Here is a 24,093-nt window from a genome sequence, read left to right as displayed (position 1 = left end):
GAAACTAAGTTATGAAATATAATCAATTTACTAAATATAAATTTAAAAGTGTATATGTGTGTATACATACATAAATATAAATATATAGATATATAGATATATTTTTTGAGACACAGTCTCACTGTGTCACCAGGCTGGAGTTCAGTGGCATGATCTTGGCACACTGCAACCTCCACCTCCCGGGCTCAAGCAATTCTCCTGCTTCAGCCTCCCGAGTAGCTGGGACTACAGGCACATGCCACCATGCCCAGCTAATTTTTTGTATCTTTAGTAGAGATGAGTTTTCACCATGTTGGCCATGACGGTCTCAGTCTCCTGAACCTCATGATCCGCCCACCTCAGCCTCCCAAAGTAGGCATGAGCCACCACGCCCAGCAATTAAGTGTATATTATTAAATACAAATTAATAAAATACATTTATTGATTATAAAGCACTTAGATATAATTCATTGAGTTTTGTCTTTGGGGCTATCATCACCTTATAGCACTTTTTAAATTTTTGTCATGAAAACTGGAACAGAAAGATCAGGTTTTATTAAATATGAACATTTTTACCATAAGGTGTAATTCAGAAAATTTCCTAGGTTTCTTTTTTCAAGATAGTAGGAAAATCAGGCTTTAGTTTTATGTTTTTCGCTCTCTACTCCCAAACAAAAGCTCTTAAATATTTATTCCTCTATTATCTCCAAAGTTTACTGCTATGATTTGGAGAAGTACTAAGTTCATAGGTCTATTTGCTTGATTTGTCCTGTTTTTTTTCCTAGGTATTTTTTGATTTAATGAGAGAGATTCGAGCAAGAAAGATGGAAGACAGCAAAGAAAAGAATGGAAAAAAGAAGAGGAAAAGTTTAGCCAAGAGAATCAGAGAAAGATGCTGCATTTTATAATCAAAGCCCAAACTCCTTTCTTATCTTGACCATACTAATAAATATAATTTATAAGCATTGCCATTGAAGGCTTAATTGACTGAAATTACCTTAACATTTTGGAAATTGTTGTATATCACTAAAAGCATGAATTGGAACTGCAATGAAAGTCAAATTTACTTTAAAAAGAAATTAATGTGGCTTCACCAAGAAGCAGAGTTCAACTTATTTCATAATTGCCTACATTTATCATGGTCCTGAATGTAGCGTGTGAGCTTGTGTTTCTCGGGCAGTCTTTCTTGAAATATTAAATAAAGAAATGAGACGGGGCTGGGGAGTAGGAGGAAAGGTGACTTCCTCTGGTGTTTATTATAAAGCTTAAATTTTATATCATTTTAAAATGTGTTAGTCTTCTACTGCCTTGAAAAATGACAATTGTGAACATCATAGTTAAACTGTACCACTTTTTTTTAACCATTATTATGCAAAACTTAGAAGAAAAGTTATTGGCATGGTTGTTGCATATAGTTAAACAGAGTAATTCATCTGTGAATCTGCTTTAATTACCTGGTGATTAACTTAGAAAAGTGGTGTAAACTTGTACATGGAATTTTTTGAATATGCCTTAATTTAGAAACTGAAAAATACCCGGTTATATCATTCTGGGTGTGTTCTTACTGACACCAGGGGTCCACTGCCCCATGTGTCCTGGTGAGAAAATATATGCCCAGCATGGAGTACAGCTTTTGTATAGAAGATTCTTGAGAAGTAACTGTCCAAATTTAAAATGTGTGCCATACTCTGGTTCTTGAAAATTAAGATTCCAGAGCTCTTTGATCACTTTTAATAAACTGCAAGGTCATTTTAAATGAAGGGCCAGCATATACTTATAAGATCATTTTCAACTGCGAGGATTCAGCACTAGTTACTTTTGAATGAACCCTCCTTTTCTCTAAGATGCTGGTCCCTGGAGATTACTTTCTGCCAGTGGTGAGCATGTAAGTGTTAAGTTTTTAATCTCCTGGGAGCAGGGCACAGGAAGAAAATGTCAGTAGTGCTAATGCATTTTGCACTAGAACACTTCATGGAAAATATTCATGCTTGCCATCTGTTCATTTCTAAATTTTATTCATGAAGTTACAGTTTGGTGCAGGAATTATTAGTATTCTTGTCTGCTTATGTTCATAATAAAGAACACTGTAGCTACATTTTCAGAAGTTAACATCAGTCAAACCTGGATACAGTGCAGAAAACATGTGTGGCACACACTGACCAAACATTAGGCTGTGTCACCATTGTGTGGTGTTCCTGCTGGAAGAATTCTAGCACACTATTTGGGGACATAACTTCAGTGGGAAATAAGCCACTTTCAGATTTTTTTTCTTTCCTTTTTGCAGTGGAACTAGGACAATTGATTTAACACAGTATTTTTTTCTTTTTGCTCAGTCCTAATTTCAACAGGTCAAAGATGTGTTCAGGCATTCCAGGTAACAGGTGTGTATGTAAAGTTAAAAATAGGCTTTTTAGGAACTCACTCTTTAGATATTACATCCAGCTTCTCATGTTAAATATTTGTCCTTAAAGGGTTTGAGATGTACATCTTCCATTTCGTATTTCTCATAGGCTATGCCATGTGCAGAATTCAAGTTACCAGTGTAACACTGGCCAGCGGGCCCAGCAATCTCCATGTGTACTCGTTACAGTCTTATTTAACCAGGGGTCCTAACCACTAACATTGTGACTTTGCTTTGAGACCTTTCCTCTCCTGGGTACTGAGGTGCTATGAAGCCAACTGACAAAGATGCATCATATGTCTTAGGCTGATGCCACTACCCAATTTGTTTATTTGCAATTTGAGCCATTTAAAGACCAATAAACTTCCTTTTTTAAAATGTTTGTGGTGTTACTTGATGTTTACAATATAATGTGTAACATGCAAATGTACCAACTGGAGCATCTTTACCAAACAACTACATCTTTTGAACTCTCAGTTTGGAGACTTATTTTGTGTAATGCCAAATTTCCTAAAAACAGTATCAGCATTGCTCAGATTTAATCAAGGCTCAGAAATGGAAGGACTCGTGTACAGATGCATTGAAGATACTCTGTGCGGTCATGAAATGACAGATTTGTACATTACTTTTAGAATGCTACTAAACTCTAGAATGAATAGGTGACAGCTTTATATTCATTTTCTAATCAGAATGACCCCCAGAGAATTTCCAAATTGTGGGAGGCATGACACCCTATTACCATTTCACCAAGCTTCAGGCCAGCATTTGATGTCTGGAGGGAAAGTGTGGCCAATTAACTATTGAACAGCCTGTGAGTTAGAAACAATCTGGCCCAATATAGAGAACAACCTTTCAAAATCCAATTCATTTTAATTTTGTAACTCATAAGCAGTGCTAGAATGAGCACATTTAAGTTATAAGTGACATAATTTTAAATCTCACTGTGTGCACACATTCTTAATACCAATATGGAATCTGATGTTAAATACTATGCCCCGGGTGGGCACTGTGGCTCACACCTGTAATTCCAGCACTTTTTTTTTTTTTTTTTTTTTTTTTTTTTTTTTTTTTTGAGACGGAGTTTCGCTGTTGTTACCCAGGCTGGAGTGCAGTGGCGCGATCTCGGCTCACCGCAACCTCCGCCTCCTGGGCTCAGGCAATTCTCCTGCCTCAGCCTCCTGAGTAGCTGGGATTACAGGCACGCGCCACCACGCCCAGCTAGTTTTTTGTATTTTTAGTAGAAACGGGGTTTCACCATGTTGACCAGGATGGTCTCGATCTCTTGACCTCGTGATCCACCCGCCTCGGCCTCCCAAAGTGCTGGGATTACAGGCTTGAGCCACCGCGCCCGGCTGGAATTTAAATTCTAATGCATCCTAGAGCCAATCTCCTTGAGGGCAGAAACCTTATTCTCTTATTCATTACTGCATCCCCAGGCCTTGGGAAAGGACCTGGCTCATAGTTAGTTCTTATTTATTCTGAGTAGGAAAGGAGGAATGATTTCCTTCCAGGGATCCTCTGCAAGCTGGACTGAGCCAGGTTCTATGGCCACCTGAGGAAGCACACCACAGGTTTGGGGCACAAAGAATCCTTGGCAAAGTCCTCCCTCATACCCTCCCTCCTTCCAAATACCAGTGAGTAGATGCCCACCTGTAGGAACGTCCGGCCTGGGCTCTGTGGCTCCAGACCCATGTTTTTCACTGCTTGTCATCTCCAGCAAGACAAGGTGGCATTCAGGCTCCCTGCCACTCAGCTCCAGCGAATTCTTCCCTTTCCTGCCATGCATACTGCAATTAGTGGAGTCATTTTCCAGGGTGGGATTTTCCTCTCCCACCCTCCCCAATTAGGAAAAGTCCTTCCTCTCCTGGGCTCCCATCGCTGCCTGAGCCCCACTCAGCCTGCCCCGGCAGAAGCGAAAGCCAGGAACAGGATTTCCCCTGGAAGTCTTCTCTGCCAACACCAGTTCCTCTTCCAGTCTCCCCCACCCAAGGGCCGCTCCTCCTGCAGTAGACGGTGGTGCCTGCATGAAAAGGAATTCAGGAGGAGGAGCAGGTGAGGGGAGGAGAGAGGTGTATTTTGGAGGAACTTGATAGGAGGTGCCTTGGGACACCTTGGAGGCGAAGAAGCTGCGTCTATCAGTCTGCAACTCTTACTCCTCACCCTGCACAAGAATCCCAAGCCCCGGCCAGAGAGACTCCGGGATCTACCAAGCTAGCCGCCAACTCTGTAAAGCCTGCCCAGCTACCGTGACGTCACGAGATCCCCGCTATCTCATTGGTGGCTATTTTCTATCCCTCCGTGGTCCCTGGAGACGCAGGAGGAGGTTTCCGTGACAACTGCAAGTTGGCTCCAACTAAGCCGCCCACGTGGGCCTCCCCGGGCTGCTGAAGAAGAAGGGATCCCCCAGGGCAGAGGCGGCTACACCCGGAGAGCCGGGAAACCGGAAGCGCGGATCCTGCCTGCTGTGGACTCGCTGCTCAGCACTAGCACGAAAGGAAGGCCCGGCGAGGCGAGCGCCCAGCCTCCATCCGGACATCAAAGCCGCTGGCGGGCCCTGGTTTTGTCATCACCGCCTTGGACTAGTCTCCTTCTCGCTCAGACATCAGTTTTTATGTATAGACCCAGGAGCCGCTTGTGATGTTCCGCAAGCAGGTTCCGCTACAGAATCAGAGGTGCTTAAGCAGGAACCTGGATGCTAGATCTGCCCTTGCTGCCCTTGCTGCTGGCCTCAGTTTCTTTACCTGTAAAATTGGGATATTGGAACTGTGAAATTAAATCACTCAAACTTAAAAGAATTCCAACTTAAAACTGCTGAACCTTTACATGATTCTGAGCCTTCAGAGGAATGTGGTATGCAACCTGAGTCATGTAGCATGCAGCGGCAACCTCTGCCTTTTTTCCACTGTAAATAATTAAGAAGACCAGCACCCAAGATAAGACCCCCTTAGATCACTGCCCCTCGTCGCAGTCACAATCTTCCTTGGAATGTAGCAATCTGAAACCAACCAAATGCCTTGCTGTGTGTATGCACCTTGCATGCACACTTGTAATCCTGCTGTTCGTCCACATCTCTGCCTATTTAATTGAAACAACTTCACTTTGGAAACGTTGACACCGTTTGTTTCTGGAGGCAGCCCTTTCCTGAGTGGCCATCCTCAATCTTTGCTCTCAAATAAACTCTAGGCTTATTTACATTTTCTGAACTTCATTGTTTAAAGTTGACAGAATTCAGGGAGTGGGGGGAGAGTGCAGTGGAGGGACATTAGAACCCCTAGAACCCCTAGAGTCTTGTGATTCCCAGTCAGAGGGGTCTCTCAGCTGCCAGGTCTCTTTCAAGTGTTCAAGATGAGGTGACATGCCCCAGGTCCCACAGTGAGGAAGTGGCTGAGTTGGAACACAGGTAATTTCCAGAGCTTCTAATTAGCAGTTCACACGGAGATGTTTCAGAGCCTCTGCTTCCCCATTTGTAGAATGAGGATTGTAAACCCTTCTTCAGTGGGATGCCCATAGAATAATGTGAAACCACTACAAAAAGTGCCAAACACATGGCTCTTAATAAATGGTATTATAATGTCATTAATTTTTAATAAAGAAAATGACTTCTTATTAAATTTGTATTCTGTGTTGAGTCCTCGTGCTTATTCTTCTGTTAACTCATTCCTCTTTGAGCTAGTCTGGCTTCTTGGTCTTCCTCTCTCCACCTCACTTCCCACTTCTGTAATTCCTAGGGACTCAGCTTGCCTCTCTTTCACCCTGGTCACTTCACTATCCCCTCCAGTAGATCTTGGGAGGTTTGTACCCTAATCTGCTAGTCTCCTTCCCGTTCCAGGCATCAGTTTTTAAAATATATATAGACTTACCATAGGCCAGGCGCAGGGGCTCATGCCTGTAATCCCAGCACTTTGAAAGGCTAAGGTGGGTGGATCCTGAGATCAGGAGTTCTAGACCAGCCTGGCCAACATAGTGAAAACCCATCTCTACTAAAAATACAAAAATTAGGCATAGCGGTACATGCCTGTAGTCCCAGCTACTTGGGAGGCTGAGATGGGTGAATTGTTTGAACCTGGGAGGTGGAGGTTGTAATGAGCAGAGATCACGTCACTGCGCTGCAGCCTGTGCCATGGTACAGGACTCCGTCTGAAAAATAAATAAATAGGAAAAAAATTGGACTTACCCTAATCTGCTAAATGTTACCCTATTTCTTAGCTTCCCTCTGTCCTCACTATTCCCAAAGACAAGGTTACAGAACTTTGCCGTAATTAAGGGTTTTGCAGTTTCTATTATGGAAACACAATTGGATGCAAGGAGAATAACAAACTAGAAGTAATTAAGGAAATCACGTCAAGTCCTCTGCCACATGCTGAGATGTTGGTATCCCTCTGGGTACTTGCCTAAGCTGGCTCCTCACCTCAAGTACCCTCTCTGCAGATAGCTCCCACCTCTCTGTTGGCAGCTCAGATCTCTCCTGACCTATGGACTCATGTATTGTGTACCTCCTTCTTCCATTCAAGGGTACTGATCTCTTCACTTCTCTGAGTAACTCTCAAGAGGAACAAACCAGTGAGAGACAAGCCCCCACTTCTGATCTAACAACCCAGAGGTGGGTGGACCAGGCAGGAGTCACCCAGATTGCCCGGATGCCAGCAATCTCAGTGATGGCAGCCTCAGACAGCTGCAGATAACCCAGCATCACCAATTTTAGCTGGTGGGAAGAAGCTGACTCTAGGGTGCATGAAGAAGCTGACTCTAGGGTGCACTAGGAAGACTGGCCTTTAGCCAGGCCTCAAAAGCCACGGAAAGTGCTAGATGATGACAAAGTGAAGTAGCAAGGCCCATGCTGCCAGGGCTGATTGTTAACAACCTCAGTTTACTCATCTGTAAACTGGGGAGAAAAATACTACCTGCCTCATAGGTAGTTATAGGGAATAAACGAGTGAATGCATATGAAGACCTACTAAGTGGTATGTACATCTTAGCTATTATTATCGTTTGGAGAGGTGAGAAAATGGGGTAGCTTTTTCAGTGGGTAAAATAGAAAGATTGTCCACACACCTCTCTTCTTTTGCCAATGTGGTCTCTTCATATGAACATATTCATAAGTTAATCTTTGTTTTTAGTTTCTTTCTTACTGAAAGAACTGCAATATTTACACACTGTCACAGTATAAATGAACTTGTTTCATAAATTTTGTAGTTTTCTTTTTCTTTTCTTTTCTTTCTTTCTTTCCTTCCTTCCTTCCTTCTTTCTCTTTCTCTTTCTTCTTTCTTTTCTTTCTTTCTTTTCTTTCATTCTTTCTTTCTTTCTTTCTTTCTTCCTTCCTTCCTTCCTTTCTTTCTCTTTCTTTTCGCAGAGGCGATAGGGTCTTACTCTGTTGCCCAGGCTGGAGAGCAGTGGCAATCACAACTCACTGCAGCTTCAACCTCCTGGGCTCAAGCAGTCCTCTTGCCTCAGCTTTTGGAGTAGCTAGGACAAGTGTGCCACCATTCCTGGCTAATATTTTTATTTTTATTTTTTATAGAGACAGGGTCCTATTATGTTGCTGAGGCTGATCTTGATCTCCTGGGCTCAAGCGACCCTCCTGCCTCGGCCTCCAAAAGTGCCAGGGTTACAGACATGAGCCACTGTGCCCGACCACTTATGCCGTTTTCATAAAACGTCTATCAGGCTTCTGACAATTGCACTTTCCTCCTTTGGAACATCAGTAAGACGGTGGATTTATGCTAGAACTTGTCATGTTGGGGGAGGTACCTCTCAACATGTTGAGGACATGGAGTTTTGTTTGAAAGGGACTTCAGCTTCCTCTCTACCCACCAAATGCTATGCTTATGCCTGTGGCTTGTCCTTCTGGTTTGGCTTATTGAAAGAAAAATATAAGACATTTAAGAGGCAGAAACTTTGAGGCCAGAGACAGTTGAGTGTGGCATGGGTGGTCTGTCTGTATGAAGTCACTTGGTTAACTATGCTGAATAGAAAAATACAGTTAAAGAGCCCACCTGCTGTTCTCCGGGAATCCTGGGATGTATGCCAGCTCCATGCTGTTATAGTACCAGAGCCCAGAGGGGTGTGGGTGGAAACCTCACAAACAGTCTGGCTTCTTCTAATCCTCTTCAGATGTTGATCCTTTATATATCAAACTTGGAGCACAAGTGAAGCAACTCAACTTGCTGACAGGATTAAACAAGAATACCTGAGGCCGGGTGCGGTGGCTCATGACTGTAATCCCAGCACTTTGGGAGGCCGAAGCGGGTGCATCACTTGAGGTCAGGAGTTCAAGACCAGCCTGACCAACATGGTGAAACCCCGTCTCTACTAAAAATACAAAAATCAGCCGAGTGTAGTGGTGCACACCTATAGTTCTAGCTTCCTGGGAGGCTGAGCCAGGAGAATCACTTGAATCCAGGAAGTGGAGGTTGCAATGCACCAAGATCACACCATTGTGCTCCAGTCTGGATGACAGAGAGAAACCCTGCCTAAAAAAAAAAAAAGAATATATCTGCCCTAACCCACCCCATTTCTTTTGCTCTCTTGAAAGAAAAAGGCCCAGGAACTGTCAACAATTTTTATCCAAAGTAATTGACGCAAGGACAAAAATACTTTATCAAAACAAGAGCGACTATAGACTATTTATTAATTCCCTGGAAACCTGGGCTTCTTTTGAAATGATGTGGTGTATCTGAAACCCAAATTCTGAAGTTCCTTGGACACACCAAGAGCAGGGCAATGACATTTATTGATGTCTTCTGTATATCAGTCAATGAAAATGCTTTACATGTGTTGAATTATTTTAAGCCCTCAAAACAAAACTATCTTCACTTTTATGGGTCTGGAAAAGGAAGTTCTAAAATTGAAGTCATACCTACAAAGTAGCATGACTAACATGTGGTTGTGGCTGGAACACCATTTTGGACCTACCTAAAGAGTCCAAGTTCTTAGGGGAGACCACTCATCTGTTTATCAATAGCTGGTCTGTCTTATAGTGAATAAAATGGCTAAATATGGTTTGTTTGTTTTTCTGAGATGGAGTCTTGCTCTGTTGCCCAGGCTGGAGTGCAGTGGCGCAATCTCGGCTCACTGCAACCTCCGCCTCACGGGTTCAAGCCATTCTCCTGCCTCAGCCTCCTAAGTATCTGGGATGACAGGCACATGCTACCATGCCCAGCCAATTTTTGTATTTTTAGTAGAGACTGGGTTTTACAATGTTGGTCAGGCTGATCTCAAACTCCTGACCTCATGATCCACCCACCTTGGCCTCCCAAAGTGCTGGGATTACAGGCATGAGCCACCATGTCTGTAAAGATATGATTTTATAGACAAGTTAGAAAAAAAAATAAAGCCGGGCGTCGTGGCTCACTCCTGTAATCCCAGCACTTTGGGAGGCCGAGGTAGCCATGTCACCTGAGATCAGGAGTTCAAGACCAGCCTGGCCAATATGGTGAAACCCTGTCTCTACTAAAAATACAGAAATTAGCTGGGCATGGTGACACCTGCCTGTAGTCCCAGTTACTCAGGAGGCTAAGGCAGGAGAATCACTTGAACCCGGGAGGTGGAGGTTGTAGTGAGCTGAATTTCAGCTTGGGTCATAGCAAGACTCCATCTCAAAAAAATAAAGAAAGAAAAAAAAAGAAAAAATATATAAGCAAAATAATCAAACATAATCACCTACCCAAAGTTACCACAAAAGACATTTTGGTATTATATTTGAAACTCACATCAATATATTTACCTGCTTTTTTCATCTGAGCTGTTACAGCGAGCCCTTTTCTAGATCAATAAATGTAGGTCTACGTCATCTACAGTTGGCTGGATAGTATTTCAGTGCTTGTAATGTCTCATAAATTATTCATCTGGCTCCCCTATGTCAGATATGGGAAGTAGAGAAGTTCCACTTCAAAGTTTCCTTTCTTGTTTAAGAAAAATTCGTGTTAGAAATAATAGTTGTTTAACCACTTTCTTCAAAAGCCTTCTTGCCTTTTTGCAAGAAGCCCTAGCCTATGTAGCTGTTATACATGCTTACAGGCACGTAGTACATTCTATGTCCTTGTACTTTAACCAAGATATCTTGTGCTGGACGTGCCCACAGGTATGTCCCAGCTTGCTGCTGATGCCTCTTCCTTACTTGGACTTTCTTTTTTTTTGCTCTCCATTGCTTTTACCTGTTTAGAAAAGTTTCAAGTTATTAGCCAATCAGGTTTTAGATTAGATTATGAGGTCTGGCTCCAGCCAACGGAGATCAGACACAGCAGCAAGGACAACCCCAAACGCGTGAGAAATAAATATGTCTGCTTTCCTTTCTTCGTTGTACTCTTGTGGCAAGATTGCTAATGGGAGTACCCTTTCTGCAAGAAGTAAAAAGAACTGTTTTGCCTAGAGATCCTTTGTCCAGTACTAATTTTTCTTTGCAGCACCAAAAAGAAAATTTTAATACATAACATTAGACATTTAGGTTGTCTCTAATTTTTATTTATTGCAAATAGTACTTCCATGCATATCTTTGTACGTTTTTGGGAGCTTTTATTTTTCTTAGAAAAAGTTCTTAAAAATAGAATTGCAATTCAAAGGAAACGCATATATTTTTTGTAAATTTTAAATCTAAGATATATATTTATATATTTGTATTTTATATAAAATACATATATAAAATACATAGAAACATTAAAATGGTAGTTATGAAGGGTGGGGGCCCTGCAGGATAGAAGGAAATGGGAAGATGCAGGTTAAAGGGAACAAAGTTGCAGCCTTGTGGGATAAGTAAGGCTAGAGATTTAATGCACAGCATGAGAACTATAGCCAACAATACCGTATGTAAGTAATTTTCCAAGAGAGTAGATTTATAACAAAAAAGAAAAGTAACTATACAAGATTATAGGTATGTTCATTTGTTTGACTATAGTAATCAATTCCCTATGTCTACATATATCAAGATAAGTCAGTATAGCAAAACATCATGTCATATACCTCAAATATATACAGTAAAAAAAAAAAAGTATATCACATATACTGAAAGTGCACAAATCATAGTTTGATGAAATATCACAAAAATGTACCTGTATGAATATGACTCACTCTAGTCCTTCAATGTAAATAAGGAAAAAAAAATACATATATATGACCCAGATTAAGATATAGAGAAACACCAATAACTTAACCTCTCTTGTGCTTCCTCCCTATCTTTTTTTTTTTTTTTTTTTTTTTTTTTGAAACAGAATCTCACTCTGTCACCCAGGCTGGAGTGCAGTGGTGTGATCTCAGCTAGGACTACAGGCATGTACCACCATGCCTGGCATGTTTTTCTATTTTTAGTAGAGACAGGGTTTTGCCATTTTGGCCAGGCTGGTCTTGAACTCCTGATGTCAGGTGATCTACCTACCTTGGCCTCTCAAAGTGCTGGGATTACAGGCACGAGCCACCACACCCAGCCCCCTTCCTATCTTCACTGCACCCCCTTTCCAGAATGTAAGCACTCTTCCAACATTTAATACAACAGATGAATTCTGACTTCTTTTAGGCTTATGTAAATGTAATCATTCAATGTTTACTCATTTGTGTCTGGTTTCTTTTACTCAATATTATTTTTATGAAATTATTCATGTTGTCAAGTATAGTGGTAGCCCATTCATTTTAATTACTGTAATTTTGGAGGGTAAACTCTAATATTTAAGTTAATTTAATTTTTTTTAGAGACAGGTCTCACTGTGTCACCCAGGCTGGCAGTGGCACGAACATGGCTCACTGCAGCCTCGACCTCCCAGGCTTAGGTGATCTTCCCACTTAGACTCTCAAGTAGCTGGGACTACAGGCATGTGCCACCATGACTGGATCATTTTTGTATTTTTTATAAAGATGGGGTTTCACCATGTTGCCCAGACTAGTCTCGAACTCCTGGATTCAAGTGATCCACCCACCTTAGTCTCCCAAAGTGCTGGCATTATAGATGTGAGCCACCGCACCCAGCTAACATTTAATTTTTAAAAAGTGAATACTCACGTGTTAACCATCACTCCTTAAGCCTCTCTTGTGCCCTCTACTGGTCATTACTTCCTCCAAAGATAACCAGTCTTCCAATTTCTATCACCCTTGATTTGTTTTGCCTACTTTTAAACTTCAGATAAATGGATCATGTACATATTTGATGACCGGTGTATTCCATTCATTATGTCTGATTCATCCATGTTGTTGGGTGTAGCAGGAGTTCATTCTTTATTGCTGTGTGAACATCTAAGGATTTATTCATCTATTCTACTGTTGATGGATATTTGGATCTTACATAATTTTAGGTTATTATGGATAATGCTACTATGAACATCCTTGTGCATGTCTTTTAATGTTTAGGGGTGAGGAGTCTCCTCTTCAGATTTTTCTTTTTCAGAATTTTGGGGCTATCTTTGCATGTTATTCTTCCATATAGTTGTATTTTGATATTATTTGGTAGAAATCTCAGAAAAAGCAATGTCAGCATTTTGATTTGGACAGTGGAAAAAAAAAAACAGATTAATTTAGCATCTTGATTTTGAGAATTGTCATTCAGTGTTACTAAAATTTTTGTGTCTCTTGGAAAGTCTTATAGTTTTCTTCATATCATTTCTATGCATTTATGTGTTTCTACTCGTGTGTGTGTGTGTCTGTGTGTGTGTGTGTGTGTGTGTGTGTGTGTGTGTGTGTGTGTGTGTTTGTATTCTTTTTGAGACAGAGTCTTACTCTGTTGCCCAGGCTGGAGTGCTGTGGCATGATCTGGGCTCACTGCAACCTCCACCTCCTGAGTTAAAGCAATTCTCCTGCCTCAGCCTCCCAAGTAGCTAGTATTACAGGCGCATACCACCACGCCTGGCTAATTTTTGTATTTTTAGTAGAGACAGGGTTTCACCATGTTGGCCAGGCTAATCTCAAACTCTGACCTCAAGTGATCAGTCCTCCTCGGCCTCCCAAAGTGATGGGATTACAGGCATGAGCCACTGTGCCCAGCTCTACTCTTATATTTTTAAAGATGAGGTCTTGGTCTGTTGCCCAGGCTGGAGTGTAGCAATATAATCATAGCTCACTGAAGCCTCAAACTCTGAGGCTCAAGTGATCCTCCCCACTTAGCCTCCCAAGAAACTGGGACCACAAACTTGCACCACCACACCAGGCTACTTTTCTTTTTCTAATTTTTTATAGAGAGGGAGTTCTCGACATGTTGCCCACACTAGTCTTGAATTCCTAGCTTCAGTGGATCCTCCTGCCTCAGCCTCCCAAAGCACTGGGATTACACATGTTGAGCCACTCACCCAGCTATTTTTAAGTTTGTTCCTAAGTAGTTTATGTCTTTCTTTTGTTGGCTGTGTATGTTGCTTATGTTTGGTTTGTTGTTTGATAGTTTGTGTTTTTTGATTGCTTTTGTGAATAGGATCTTCTTCTAGGGAGGTCTTTATATGACACATTGTGAAAGAAACTGAGTATTGTTTAGAAATTCAGTGTCTTAAGGAAATTTTCTTTACCTTTTAAATTTGTAAATAATTATCAAAAGGTCTGGCATGGTGGTTCACACCTGTAATCCCAGTATTTTGGGAGGCCGAGATGAGAGGATTGCTTGAGCTCACAAGTTGGAGACCAGCCTGGCCAACATGGTGAAACCCTGTCTTTAAATAAAAATAAAATTAAAAATTAAAAAAAAAAAGCAGTGACTTGGAAACCTTCAGCTTTTACTTTCTCCTTCTGCTAAGCATTTAAACATCTATAAATATACCCAGGAGAAGCTGCTCTTAAAGGGACCCTTTTGTAATCTGGGGAATCCTTTTGTTATGAGAATAATTTCACCCTCTAATTTGGTGCAGTAAGAAAATAAATGGTATCCCAGCACTTTGGGAGGCCGAGGCGGGTGGATCACGAGGTCAAGAGATCGAGGCCATCCTGGTCAATATGGTGAAACCCCGTCTCTACTAAAAATACAAAAAATTAGCTGGGCATGGTGGCACATGCCTGTAATCTGAGCTACTCAGGAGGCTGAGGCAGGAGAATTGCCTGAACCCAAGAGGCGGAGGTTGCGGCGAGCCGAGATCGCGCCATTGCACTCCAGCCTGGGTAACAAGAGCGAAACTCCGTCTCAAAAAAAAAAAAGAAAAAAGAAAATAAATGGTAAACATGATTACGTTTTAATCATGTAAATACTGCCCATTGTGGGGGAGGGGATGCTTACTCACACAGAAGTCCTTTTATTCACACTCTGCTGTGTCGTGTGTTTCTGTGACCGGTGCTCCGTTATTCCAAGCACTCTCCTCCAGGAAAGCCATTGTGTGGCCAAAAGAGATAGAGCATCTGAAAATGATTTTTAGACAAAGGCTAGACAGGTTGAGGATTTTAAGTAGGTCGGTGACTTCCTGGGGTCCCTGAACATCTGGACAAGCTGGAGATAGGGGGCTCTAATTATGGGGTCCACTGAGAAACTAGAGGATGTGTCCAAAATGAGGACATTTCTGAGGCAGCTGGAGCTCAAATGACCTTTGAGATTTCATTATTTTTTAAGCTGGCCTGCGCATAGTTCAAAATTTGGCGCTAGTTTTCATGAAAAAAATGCTGTCTGCCTCAGCCATAAGACCTCCTTCACTGTCTGCAGCTCCACTTCCCAGCTGAGCCAAAGCCAGCTCCTGAACTCAGGTGGGCCAGGCCACCCCGTGGTTCACAGCTAGGGTGCCCATGTCTCCCAGTTTGCCTGTGACACTCCTAATTACACCAGTTGTCATTATTAAGACTGCTCGTTCACTCTCCAAAGTGCCCCAGTTTGAGTGATAAATTATTTGATCTTATTCCGAATCCTTTCTGCTACTCACTCAACAGTTTGCAAGATTTGATAGCCAAGGTTTGGAGAGCAAGGTTCCAGGGACATGACACTGGCTCCTAAAAAGGTAAAAGGAAGGGAGAGTGTGGGAAGGGTCTAAAGCATTCAACCCAGTGTGGGAAAGACCCAGGAGGTAACGATGCCTGCCTCAGTTCTCTTCCATGATCATGGTCACCTTCGTTTGTTGAGTTCCTGCATTGCCTCTCCAGGCAGCAGGAATCCAGATACATAAAAGGCAGTGCACTGATCTCAGCCTCTGATTAGGAGGAAATCGAACATTCATCCCACCCAACGAACATTTACTGATGCTGCCTTGGGCCAGGAATCCAATAAGGACTTCTTCAAAGAGTAAATAAAAAATTGTAATAGAGTAAGGTGAATGCTGTGAAGTAAGCTGAAGGTGTCACAGGAGCCCAAAGGAAGAACCTACTCACTTTTCCTGTAAAGGGAGTGGGATGGGTAATGGGAAAGATGTCACCAAGGAGATGTGTGAGCCTGGCTCTGCAGACAAGACAAGGTATCAGATATCTCCAAGTGGAGGCAGGGAATTCTCAGCTTTCAAGAGCCAAACAGCCATGATTAGAAGCATGTGTTAGCCCAGGCAGGCAGATGAGGAAGATAAATTAGGTCCCCAAGGGTGGGGCTGGTGCTCCTTCAAGCCCTTCCTCTTAGGGCCAGCTTGTGCCTAGACCTGAGTAGGGGTTGGGGCTGAAGGTCAGCAGCAACCATATGGCCTGCAGAAGAGAAGGGGTGGGGCTAAGTCAGATACACATTTATCTGAGATCAGTTCAATTTCTGGGGTAGGGGGAGCAGGGCATGGTGGAAATATGGGCACAATGTGTCGAGGCAGAAAAGCAGAAAACATGGGCAGGCCCCCAAGGCACTGGTTTATGCCTGACCACAAGGAAAGGTTTAGAAACAGGCCCTCCCTAGTCCACTCCTCCACCCCCCTCCACCCACCATGATTTCTGCAATGGCTGGCTCCACTCGGCAGTGTGCCCAGAGGACCTGGATGACTTAGGTTCCAGGGTCTGGCCAAGGTAACCCAGTACTTTAGCCTACATCCTCAGCATCACTGAGCCGGCTTATTAAACACAAGATGTTGGGCCTACCCCTGAGTCTGTTATTCAGCAGGTTTGGAAGGGGGCCCTCCAAATTATGCTTTAACAAGTTCCAGGTGATTCCAGTTCAGGGACCACGTTTTGAGAACCACCAAGTTAATCCAGGCCAGTTATCCTCATTGATCAGGGGCCATGGAGACCCTGCCTGGAGCTAAGGCAAGGGCACTGGATTTGGAAGCTCAGGGCTTTAGTTGTGGGCTGGCTCTGGCTACTAGGTTGCTGCATGTACAAAAGGATTATTCTGCGTCTCAAGTAAGACCTTAGATGTGAAAGCCCTTTATCAATGGAGAGGTGAGATTTGATGTCAGTTTTTTTACATCAAACCTAGGGCTGTAAAGTTTGCTTATTTCTCCTAAAATAATTACAGCTGTGGTCTGAGGACCCCCACACCTACATGAGGATCGCCTGGGAATGCGGACTTTGCAGCTCTAAATCTTGGTGTGGGCCTCATCGTCACATTTACATTTTCAACATATTTTTAGTGATTCTTATGCACCCCAAGAAATTTGAAAACCACTTGATTATGTTGGGGCAGTAGTGAGGGATGGAAAAAAGTTGTTCCATTTTCTAATTTGCTCTTGGGCCACAAAGATCCCCCACCCTCGCCCTGAAGTCTCCTTGCTGCCAGCATCCTTGGGGAACCTCTCTTCTCAGGAAGGCTGTGTCTCTGCGCCCTCATTTCCTCCTGGCTCCCAGCTGCATGCAGGCGCCACCTCCTGGCAACATAGTTTTTTCACTTTTTTTCTCCCGTTGTGTTAACAACCTAATAGAGTTGAAGAACCAATCCAGATCAAAACAGGGCATGAGGGGCTGGGCGTGGTGGCTCATGCCTGTAATCCCAGCACTTTGGGAGGCCAAGGTGGGCAGATCACAAGGTCAAGAGATCAAAACCATCCTGGCCAATCTGGTGAACAAACCTGTCTCTACTAAAAATACAAAAATTAGCTGTGCATGGTGACATGCACCTGTAGTCCCAGCTACTTGGGAGGCTGAGGCAGGAGAATTGCTTGAACCTGGGAGGTGGAGGTTGCAGTGAGCTGAGATCACACCACTGCACTCCAGCCTGGGACAAAGTGAGGCTCCATGTCAAAAAATAAAAACAAACAAAAACAGGGCATGAGGGATGATGAAGGGATGGAAGTTAACCAGCTGGGGCATTCTCCTGGACGCTTCTCATGCTCCTCTGCTTCTCTTTAGCTCCTAGAGAACTAAGCCTCACCTAGCCCCCAACCCTGCTCCTCTGTCCCTAAAGCAGCACACATCCCTTTCGAGACTTTCTGACAAAGACTAGGAAACCCAAGGCCTGGTTTTGTAATGGAAAATGCTGGCTAGGGTTGTGCAGCCCATAGGGGCCTGGTTTCCTAATCTGACCCCACGGCTCTATGGCTGTGTGGTCTGTGGCAGCTACCTAACCTCTCTCAGCTTCACCTGCCTCTCCTGTGAAACAAAGATGGTATTGCCCAACAGACTGTGGGAAAGTCTGAATGAAGTATTATTATATGTCATGTGCCCGGTGAACTGCATGGTATACAGCAGATGTTCAATAAGTAACATGGCCAGGTGTGGGCTCACGCCTATAATCCCAGCACTTTGGGAGGCCAAGGTGGGTCAGGAGTTTGAGACCCAGCCTGGCCAACATGGTGAAACTCTGTCTCTACTAACAATACAAAAATTAGCTAAGCATGGTGGGGCATGCCTGTAATACCAGCTATTGGGAGGCTGAGGCAGGAGAATCACTTGAACCCAGGAGGCGAAGGCTGCAGTGAGCTGAGATTGCATCACTGCCCTCCAGCCTTGGCTGGAGCGAGACTCTGACCCTCCCCTAAAAAAAATGGCTATAGTTACTCTGTTGTGCTAGCAAATACCAGGTCACCTTTATCTGTTGTGTTTTTTTGGGCCGAGATTGTGCCACTGCACTCCAGCCTGGGTGACAGAGCAAGACTCTGTCAAAAAAAAAAAAAAAATTTTTTTAAGTGAGAAATAAAGGCAAGAAAAAGCTCCAATCACTGCCTCAGCCACATCCACTGCCATGACCACTGAAACCTCATAGGATAATTTGCACCTTGGATTTCAGATGCTGATAACTGGTTTCTGTAAGGTGAGGTCAGGGGAGAAGATCCAGGAAACAGCTGGCATACTGCTCAAAAGACTCCTTCCATAAGGGCTGATGGCAGGGCTGAAACTGTTTTCGCAACAATTATAATGGAGGAAATTATGTCAGTGAAAGAGATCAGACCTAACCAACTCCATCTTGCTTCTAACCGTTAAGCTGTCTTTGTTCATTCCTGGGCATGAACTAACCTTGGGAAGGAATTTAGTTTATAGTTTGACTCTGAAACAAAATTGATAATAGCCCTTTCCCCAAAAAGACCCACTTCTTGACTGGGGACCAGTTTATCTTTGTAGGACCAACAAATTAGCTACAAGATTGGAAATCTGGTTTAGGGGTCATGCAGACTCTGGCTGCAAGTGTCTGAACCTCCCAGATTGCTTCTGGGGATAACATCACTATTGTACAACCTAAGATCAGTGCTTGAGATATTTTGCAGACCTTGCACTGGATGGATCAGTGGACACTACCTAGAAGGGTAATCTGGCTCAACCAATTCTGTGATCCCACCCAGAAACAGAAGACTGCAAGAAAACCTCACTTCGACCCCCTAAGATTCCATCTGCAAACTGGCCAATCAGCACTCCCCACTTCCTGAGCCCCCATCCCCCAAATTACATTTTAAAATTCTCCAAATGCTCAGGGAGACTGATTTGAGTAATAATAAAACTCTGGTCTGCCACATAGCCGGCTCTGTGTGAAGTACCCTTTCTCCATTGCAATTTTCCTGTCTTAATAAATTGGCTCTGTCTAGGCAGTGGGCAAAGTGAACCTGCTGGGTGGTTACAGGGCTTTAGGTAGGCGAGAAAGAGATGAGAAGAAGAATGCTTGCTCTTCAAAGGGCGTACGTGAAACCTGAGTATCTGTAAATGTGAATACCTCCAAAGAAATAGAAGAAATGTGAATAGTACCTGCTCTGTGCCAAGGCTTATTCTGGATGCTTTACAAATATTAACTCATGTAAACTTGTCAACAACTTGTGAGGTATGTGCTATTATTATCTCCATTTTGCATGTGAATGGACTGAGGCAAAGAGAGGTTAAGCAACTCGCCCAAAGTTGCCCAGCTGGTAAAGGTTGGAGCTGGGACTCAGATCAGACTGGCCTGTTCCAGCATCTCTCCACCAAATCTGGAAATCTGTGACTGAGTGTTGAGAATGGTACAAAGAGGGTTACTGCATTTTGGTGGATCTTTCTTCTCCTGAAAACTGGGTCACCTAACAATCCCCTAGGTTTACCCGGCCAGGATACCTTCAGTCTCCAACATTTTTTTTCCTCCCTCAGGTCTGGTTCCTGGACCCCTCTTGGCTTGTGCCTTGTCTGCTCCAGATGGAGTGTCCTCTCCGTACCAGTGTATCAGCCAGGGGTCCATCCAGAAAAGCCCACTCAGAGTGACGTATACTAGGGTGGTATGAGAGGACTTAAACAATTTTGGAAGTTGGCTAATGTAGACTGAAAAATAACATTCTGGGCTGGGCACAGTGGGTCACACACAGTGGGTCACAAAAAGCTCAGCACTTTGGGTTTTGTTATTGTTGCTGTTTTGAGACAGAGTCTCACTCTATCACCTAGGCTGGAGTGCAGTGGCGCAATCTCAGCTCACTGCAACTTCTACCTCCTGAGTTCAAGCAGTTCTCCTGACTCAGCCACCCAAGTAGCTAGAATTACAGGCTTGCACCACCACATCTAGCTAAGTTTTGTATTTTTAGTAGAGACAGCGTTTCACCTTCTTGGCAAGACTGGTCTCAAACTCCTGAACTCAAGTGATCCACATGCCTCAGCCTTCATCCCAGCCCTCTGGAAAGCTGAGGCGGGTGGATTGCTTGAGCCCAGGAGTTCAAGACCAGCTTGGGCAACATGGCAAAACCCCATCTCAACAAAAAAAATTTATGAAATTAAAAATAATAATAAAATTCTAAGATCCGCCAACCATCTGAATGGACCCCTCCTCTCAGCCAGGGCATTCCAAAGTTAACCTGAGAAACTGGTTCAGGTCATGATGGGAAGGAAGGGTTGGACATGCCTCATTATACCCTCCTCCCTTTTGGATTTCAGCAAAAGCTGACAAGCATTAACATCAATACAGATCTTAAGTCTGACAAGAAACACTTATGGGCCGGTTACAGTGGCTCATGCCTGTAATCCCAACACTTTGGGAGGCTGAGGCAGGTGGATCACTTGAGGTCAGCAGTTCAAGACCAGCCTGGCCAACATGGTGAAACCCTGTCTCTATTAAAAATACAAAAAATTAGTCAGGCATGTTGGTACATGCCTGTAATCCCAGCTACTCAGAAGGCTAAGGCAGGAGGATCACTTGAACCCAGGAGGCAGAGGTTGTGGTGAGCTGAGATCACACCACTGCAGTTCAGCCTGGGTGATGGAGCAAGACTCTGTCTCAAAAAGAAACACTTTCAGTCTATTATCTCTGAAGCTGATACCTGGAGGCTTCATCTGCATCATAAAACCCTGGTCTCCGCAACCCTTTATCATTGTAACCCAGACATTCATTTCTCTTTATTCCAGGTCTTTATATAATAACTTAATAACTTAACTCTTTCAACCAATTGCCAATCAGAAAATGTTTAAATCTACCTGTAACCTGGACCCCACCAACTCTGCTCCTTTCAGTTGTCCCACCCTTCCAGACGGAGCCAATGTACATTTTACATGTATTTGATGTCTTGTCTCCCTAAAATGTATAAAACTAGGCTGTGCCCCAGCCACCTTGGACACATGTTCTCAGGGTCTCCTGAGGGCTGTGTCATGGGCCATGGTCACTCTCATTTGGCTCATAATTAATCTCTTCAAATATTTTATGGAATTTGACTCTGTTTGTCAACATCGAACAGTCTGTAGATGGCTGGTTCTGGGGTCTGAAGTCTGCAGGGCAGGTCCTTTGGGGTGAGGATGAGGATCAATAAGAAGTAGGGGAAAGCAAGTAGAAACTGGGATCCGTGAGCCAAAAGCTGAAGCCAGAGGACAGATTGGAACCCACATAGGGCTTTCAGAAAGCTTCCAGTTTCAAGGAAGTAGATGTCCTATTGGAAAAGCTAGAGCCCTCCACTATAGAACTAAACATACATCTGGCCCAAGAGTCAGAGAAGCTGAAAGAGGCTCCAGTGGAGTATGGAGGAGCTGCGAGCCAGGGGCTGCCACCAACAAAGTGAGCCAGCAGAAAAGCAGCAACGTCAGTGTGCACTGGGTTGGTAGCTGGAGTGTGCACCAGTTGGCTGAGCACAGAAGGGATACACCTGCTGTTTCACCTCTGTCTTCCAAATTCCACCCAAGATGTCCCTTGCAGGACAGGCCAGCCTGGAACTATGCAGGGAAGGGGATGCTGGGAGACATTGTTCCAGCTTAGCTTAACTGCTACAAGCCCAAGTCACACACCTGGGATGGGATGACTTGCTTTTGTGGGGAAGCCCCTCTGTTCTTTTTCTGGAAATCAAGAAATCAAATTGCTGAAGAAAACAAGCCTCCTGCCCAGGGAATTTATTTGCTTTAATATTTGCTTTGTACTCTGTTTTAGAGCCATGGTGAATTTATTCCCTGCTGCCAACTTTTAGTATGGACACCCGGGTGGGTGCCTTTGCTTCTCTTTGGAACCACCCACACCTTTCTATCCTTGGGCTCTCCTCCCCAGAGAGGGGGTCATTATCCCAACCAAACACAGTGATGATGAACAGAGAATCCCTGACAGTCACCAGGGATGTCACATAAATGACAATGTAGTTATGTCTAGCACAGTGTTTATTCTTGATCTCTAGGATAAGCCTGGAACCAGTTACTTTTACTTAAATACTTTAACAAGTGGTGGTGGCATAATCTAAGTCAGCGGTTGTCAAACTTTTGCCTACGGCAAAATCACCCAGAATCCTCTGATCCCCATTTCAATTTTCTTTTTTGATTTTCTTTTATTGAGATAAAGTCTGGCCATGTTGCCCAGGTTAGAGTACAGTGGCTCTTCACAGTTGCGACCATAGTGTGCTGTGGCCTCAAACTTCTGGCCTCAAGCTATCCTCCCACCTCAGCCCTTCAGGTAGCAGGGACCACTGTGCACACTGCAGCATCCACCTCCTTCCCACGTTTCCAATTCAGATCTCTAAAGGGGCCTGAGAACTTGCAGTTCTATCAAGTTTCCAGGGGATGATGATGTTGGTCTAGGGGCCACACTTTGAAAAAACACTAGCCTTGAGGTTAAGAGCACAGACTTCCGGATCAGACTCCATGGGGTGGAGTCCCAATTCACCACTCGTTTGCTTCATGACCGTGGGCAAGTTACTCAATATCCTCATGCCTCAGTTTCTTTCTTTCTTTTTTTTTTTTTTTTGAGATGGAGTTTTGCTCTAGTTACCCAGGCTGGAGTGCAATGGCGCGATCTCGGCTCACCACAACCTCTGCCTCCTGGGTTCAGGCAATTCTCCTGCCTCGGCCTCCTGAGTAGCTGGGATTACAGGCATGCGCTACCATGCCCAGCTAATGTTTTGTATTTTTAGTAGAGACGGGGTTTCACCATGTTGACCAGGATGGTCTCGATCTCTTGACCTCGTGATCCACCCGCCTCAGCCTCCCAAAGTGCTGGGATTACAGGCTTGAGCCACCACGCCCGGCGCCTCAGTTTCTTTAGGACAAAAACAGCACCTACTTTTGGGGGTTGTAGTGACACTTAAATAAAATAATCCACATAAAGTGTGTATTCATAAAGCACTATATTCATGTTTTATCCATAAAATACTTTATCCACATTAAGTATGGATACAACATACAGTAAACACTCAACAAATGTTTGCTATGGTTTTAATTCAACATATGTTTTGTGAGTGACTATGTAGCAAATGCATATTGAGTTCTAGATTTACAGATCTTTCACACTCATAAAGGCTGAGTCTAGAATACACTGGTCTTTGATTTAATTTCTCAGTAATTGTGATATTTTCTTGTTTCTTCATACCTGTCCCTTCCTATTTATCTAATAATGATCATAGAGCCAGGAAATACAAGCTAATTCATTAGGAAAAAAATATTATGATAGATACACAGAAGGTGTCAGCTCTTTTACAAAATACCGTTCTAATGGAAAAACTAGCTTTATGGCAAAGTTTGAGTTTAATTTCCTAATTGTCCAGTGGGTGGCAGCACCACACGGAAATTTTGCAGAAGAGTATTCAATTCCCATCCCCAATCTTCGGCACTGGGCTGGCTCTTTTGCATTTTAAACTCCATTTCCCGGGTCTCAGATGCTTTTTTGTCTTTCTTTAGACTTTTTAAAAAGTTAATTAATTAATTAATTATTTTTCTGAGACAGAGCCTCGCTCTGTCACCCATGCTGGAGTGCAGTGGTGCTACCTCGACTTTCTGCAACTTCTACCTCCTGGGTTCAAGCTATTCTCCTGCCTCAGCCTCTCTAGTAGCTGGATTACAGGCACCCGCCACCATGCCCGGTTAATTTCTGTATTTTTAGTAGTGACAGGGCTTCACCATGTTGACCAGGTTGGTCTGCAACTCCTGACCTCAGGTGATCAGCCTACCTCAGCCTCCTAAAATGCTGGAATTACAGGTGTGAGCCGCCACACCAGGCCCAGAGTTAAATGTTTATACACATGTTAAATGATTTCCTTCGATAAGTTCTTATTACTATAATTGCTGAGTTAAAAGGTATACTGGGCTGGGTGCGG

At 43.5% G+C, this 24,093-nt stretch overlaps 2 protein-coding genes across 4 annotated transcripts in view; one reads left to right on the top strand and one right to left on the bottom strand.

Annotated features, from left to right (window-relative positions):
• Nucleotides 1-2,758, top strand: part of RALA (RAS like proto-oncogene A) — an 81,106-nt gene extending 78,348 nt beyond the window's left edge. For all 3 annotated transcript variants that reach the window (XM_003930757.4, XM_074379799.1, XM_074379800.1), the window contains exon 5: nucleotides 765-2,758. In XM_003930757.4, the coding sequence (XP_003930806.1) occupies nucleotides 765-887 (123 nt within the window). In that variant the 3' untranslated portion in view covers nucleotides 888-2,758. The remainder of the gene's footprint in view (nucleotides 1-764) is intronic.
• LOC120360895 (uncharacterized) overlaps nucleotides 1-24,093 on the bottom strand; it is a 94,849-nt gene that overhangs the window by 24,881 nt on the left and 45,875 nt on the right. Inside the window, exon 3 of the mRNA XM_074379796.1 lies at nucleotides 4,031-6,517. The gene's annotated coding sequence lies outside the window, so the exon portion shown is untranslated. The remainder of the gene's footprint in view (nucleotides 1-4,030; nucleotides 6,518-24,093) is intronic.

Source organism: Saimiri boliviensis, chromosome 10 (genome assembly GCF_048565385.1).
Source record: "Saimiri boliviensis isolate mSaiBol1 chromosome 10, mSaiBol1.pri, whole genome shotgun sequence".
Taxonomy (NCBI): domain Eukaryota; kingdom Metazoa; phylum Chordata; class Mammalia; order Primates; family Cebidae; genus Saimiri; species Saimiri boliviensis.
Note: the sequence above shows the minus strand (reverse complement) of the source record. Positions and strands in the feature narration are given on the sequence as shown.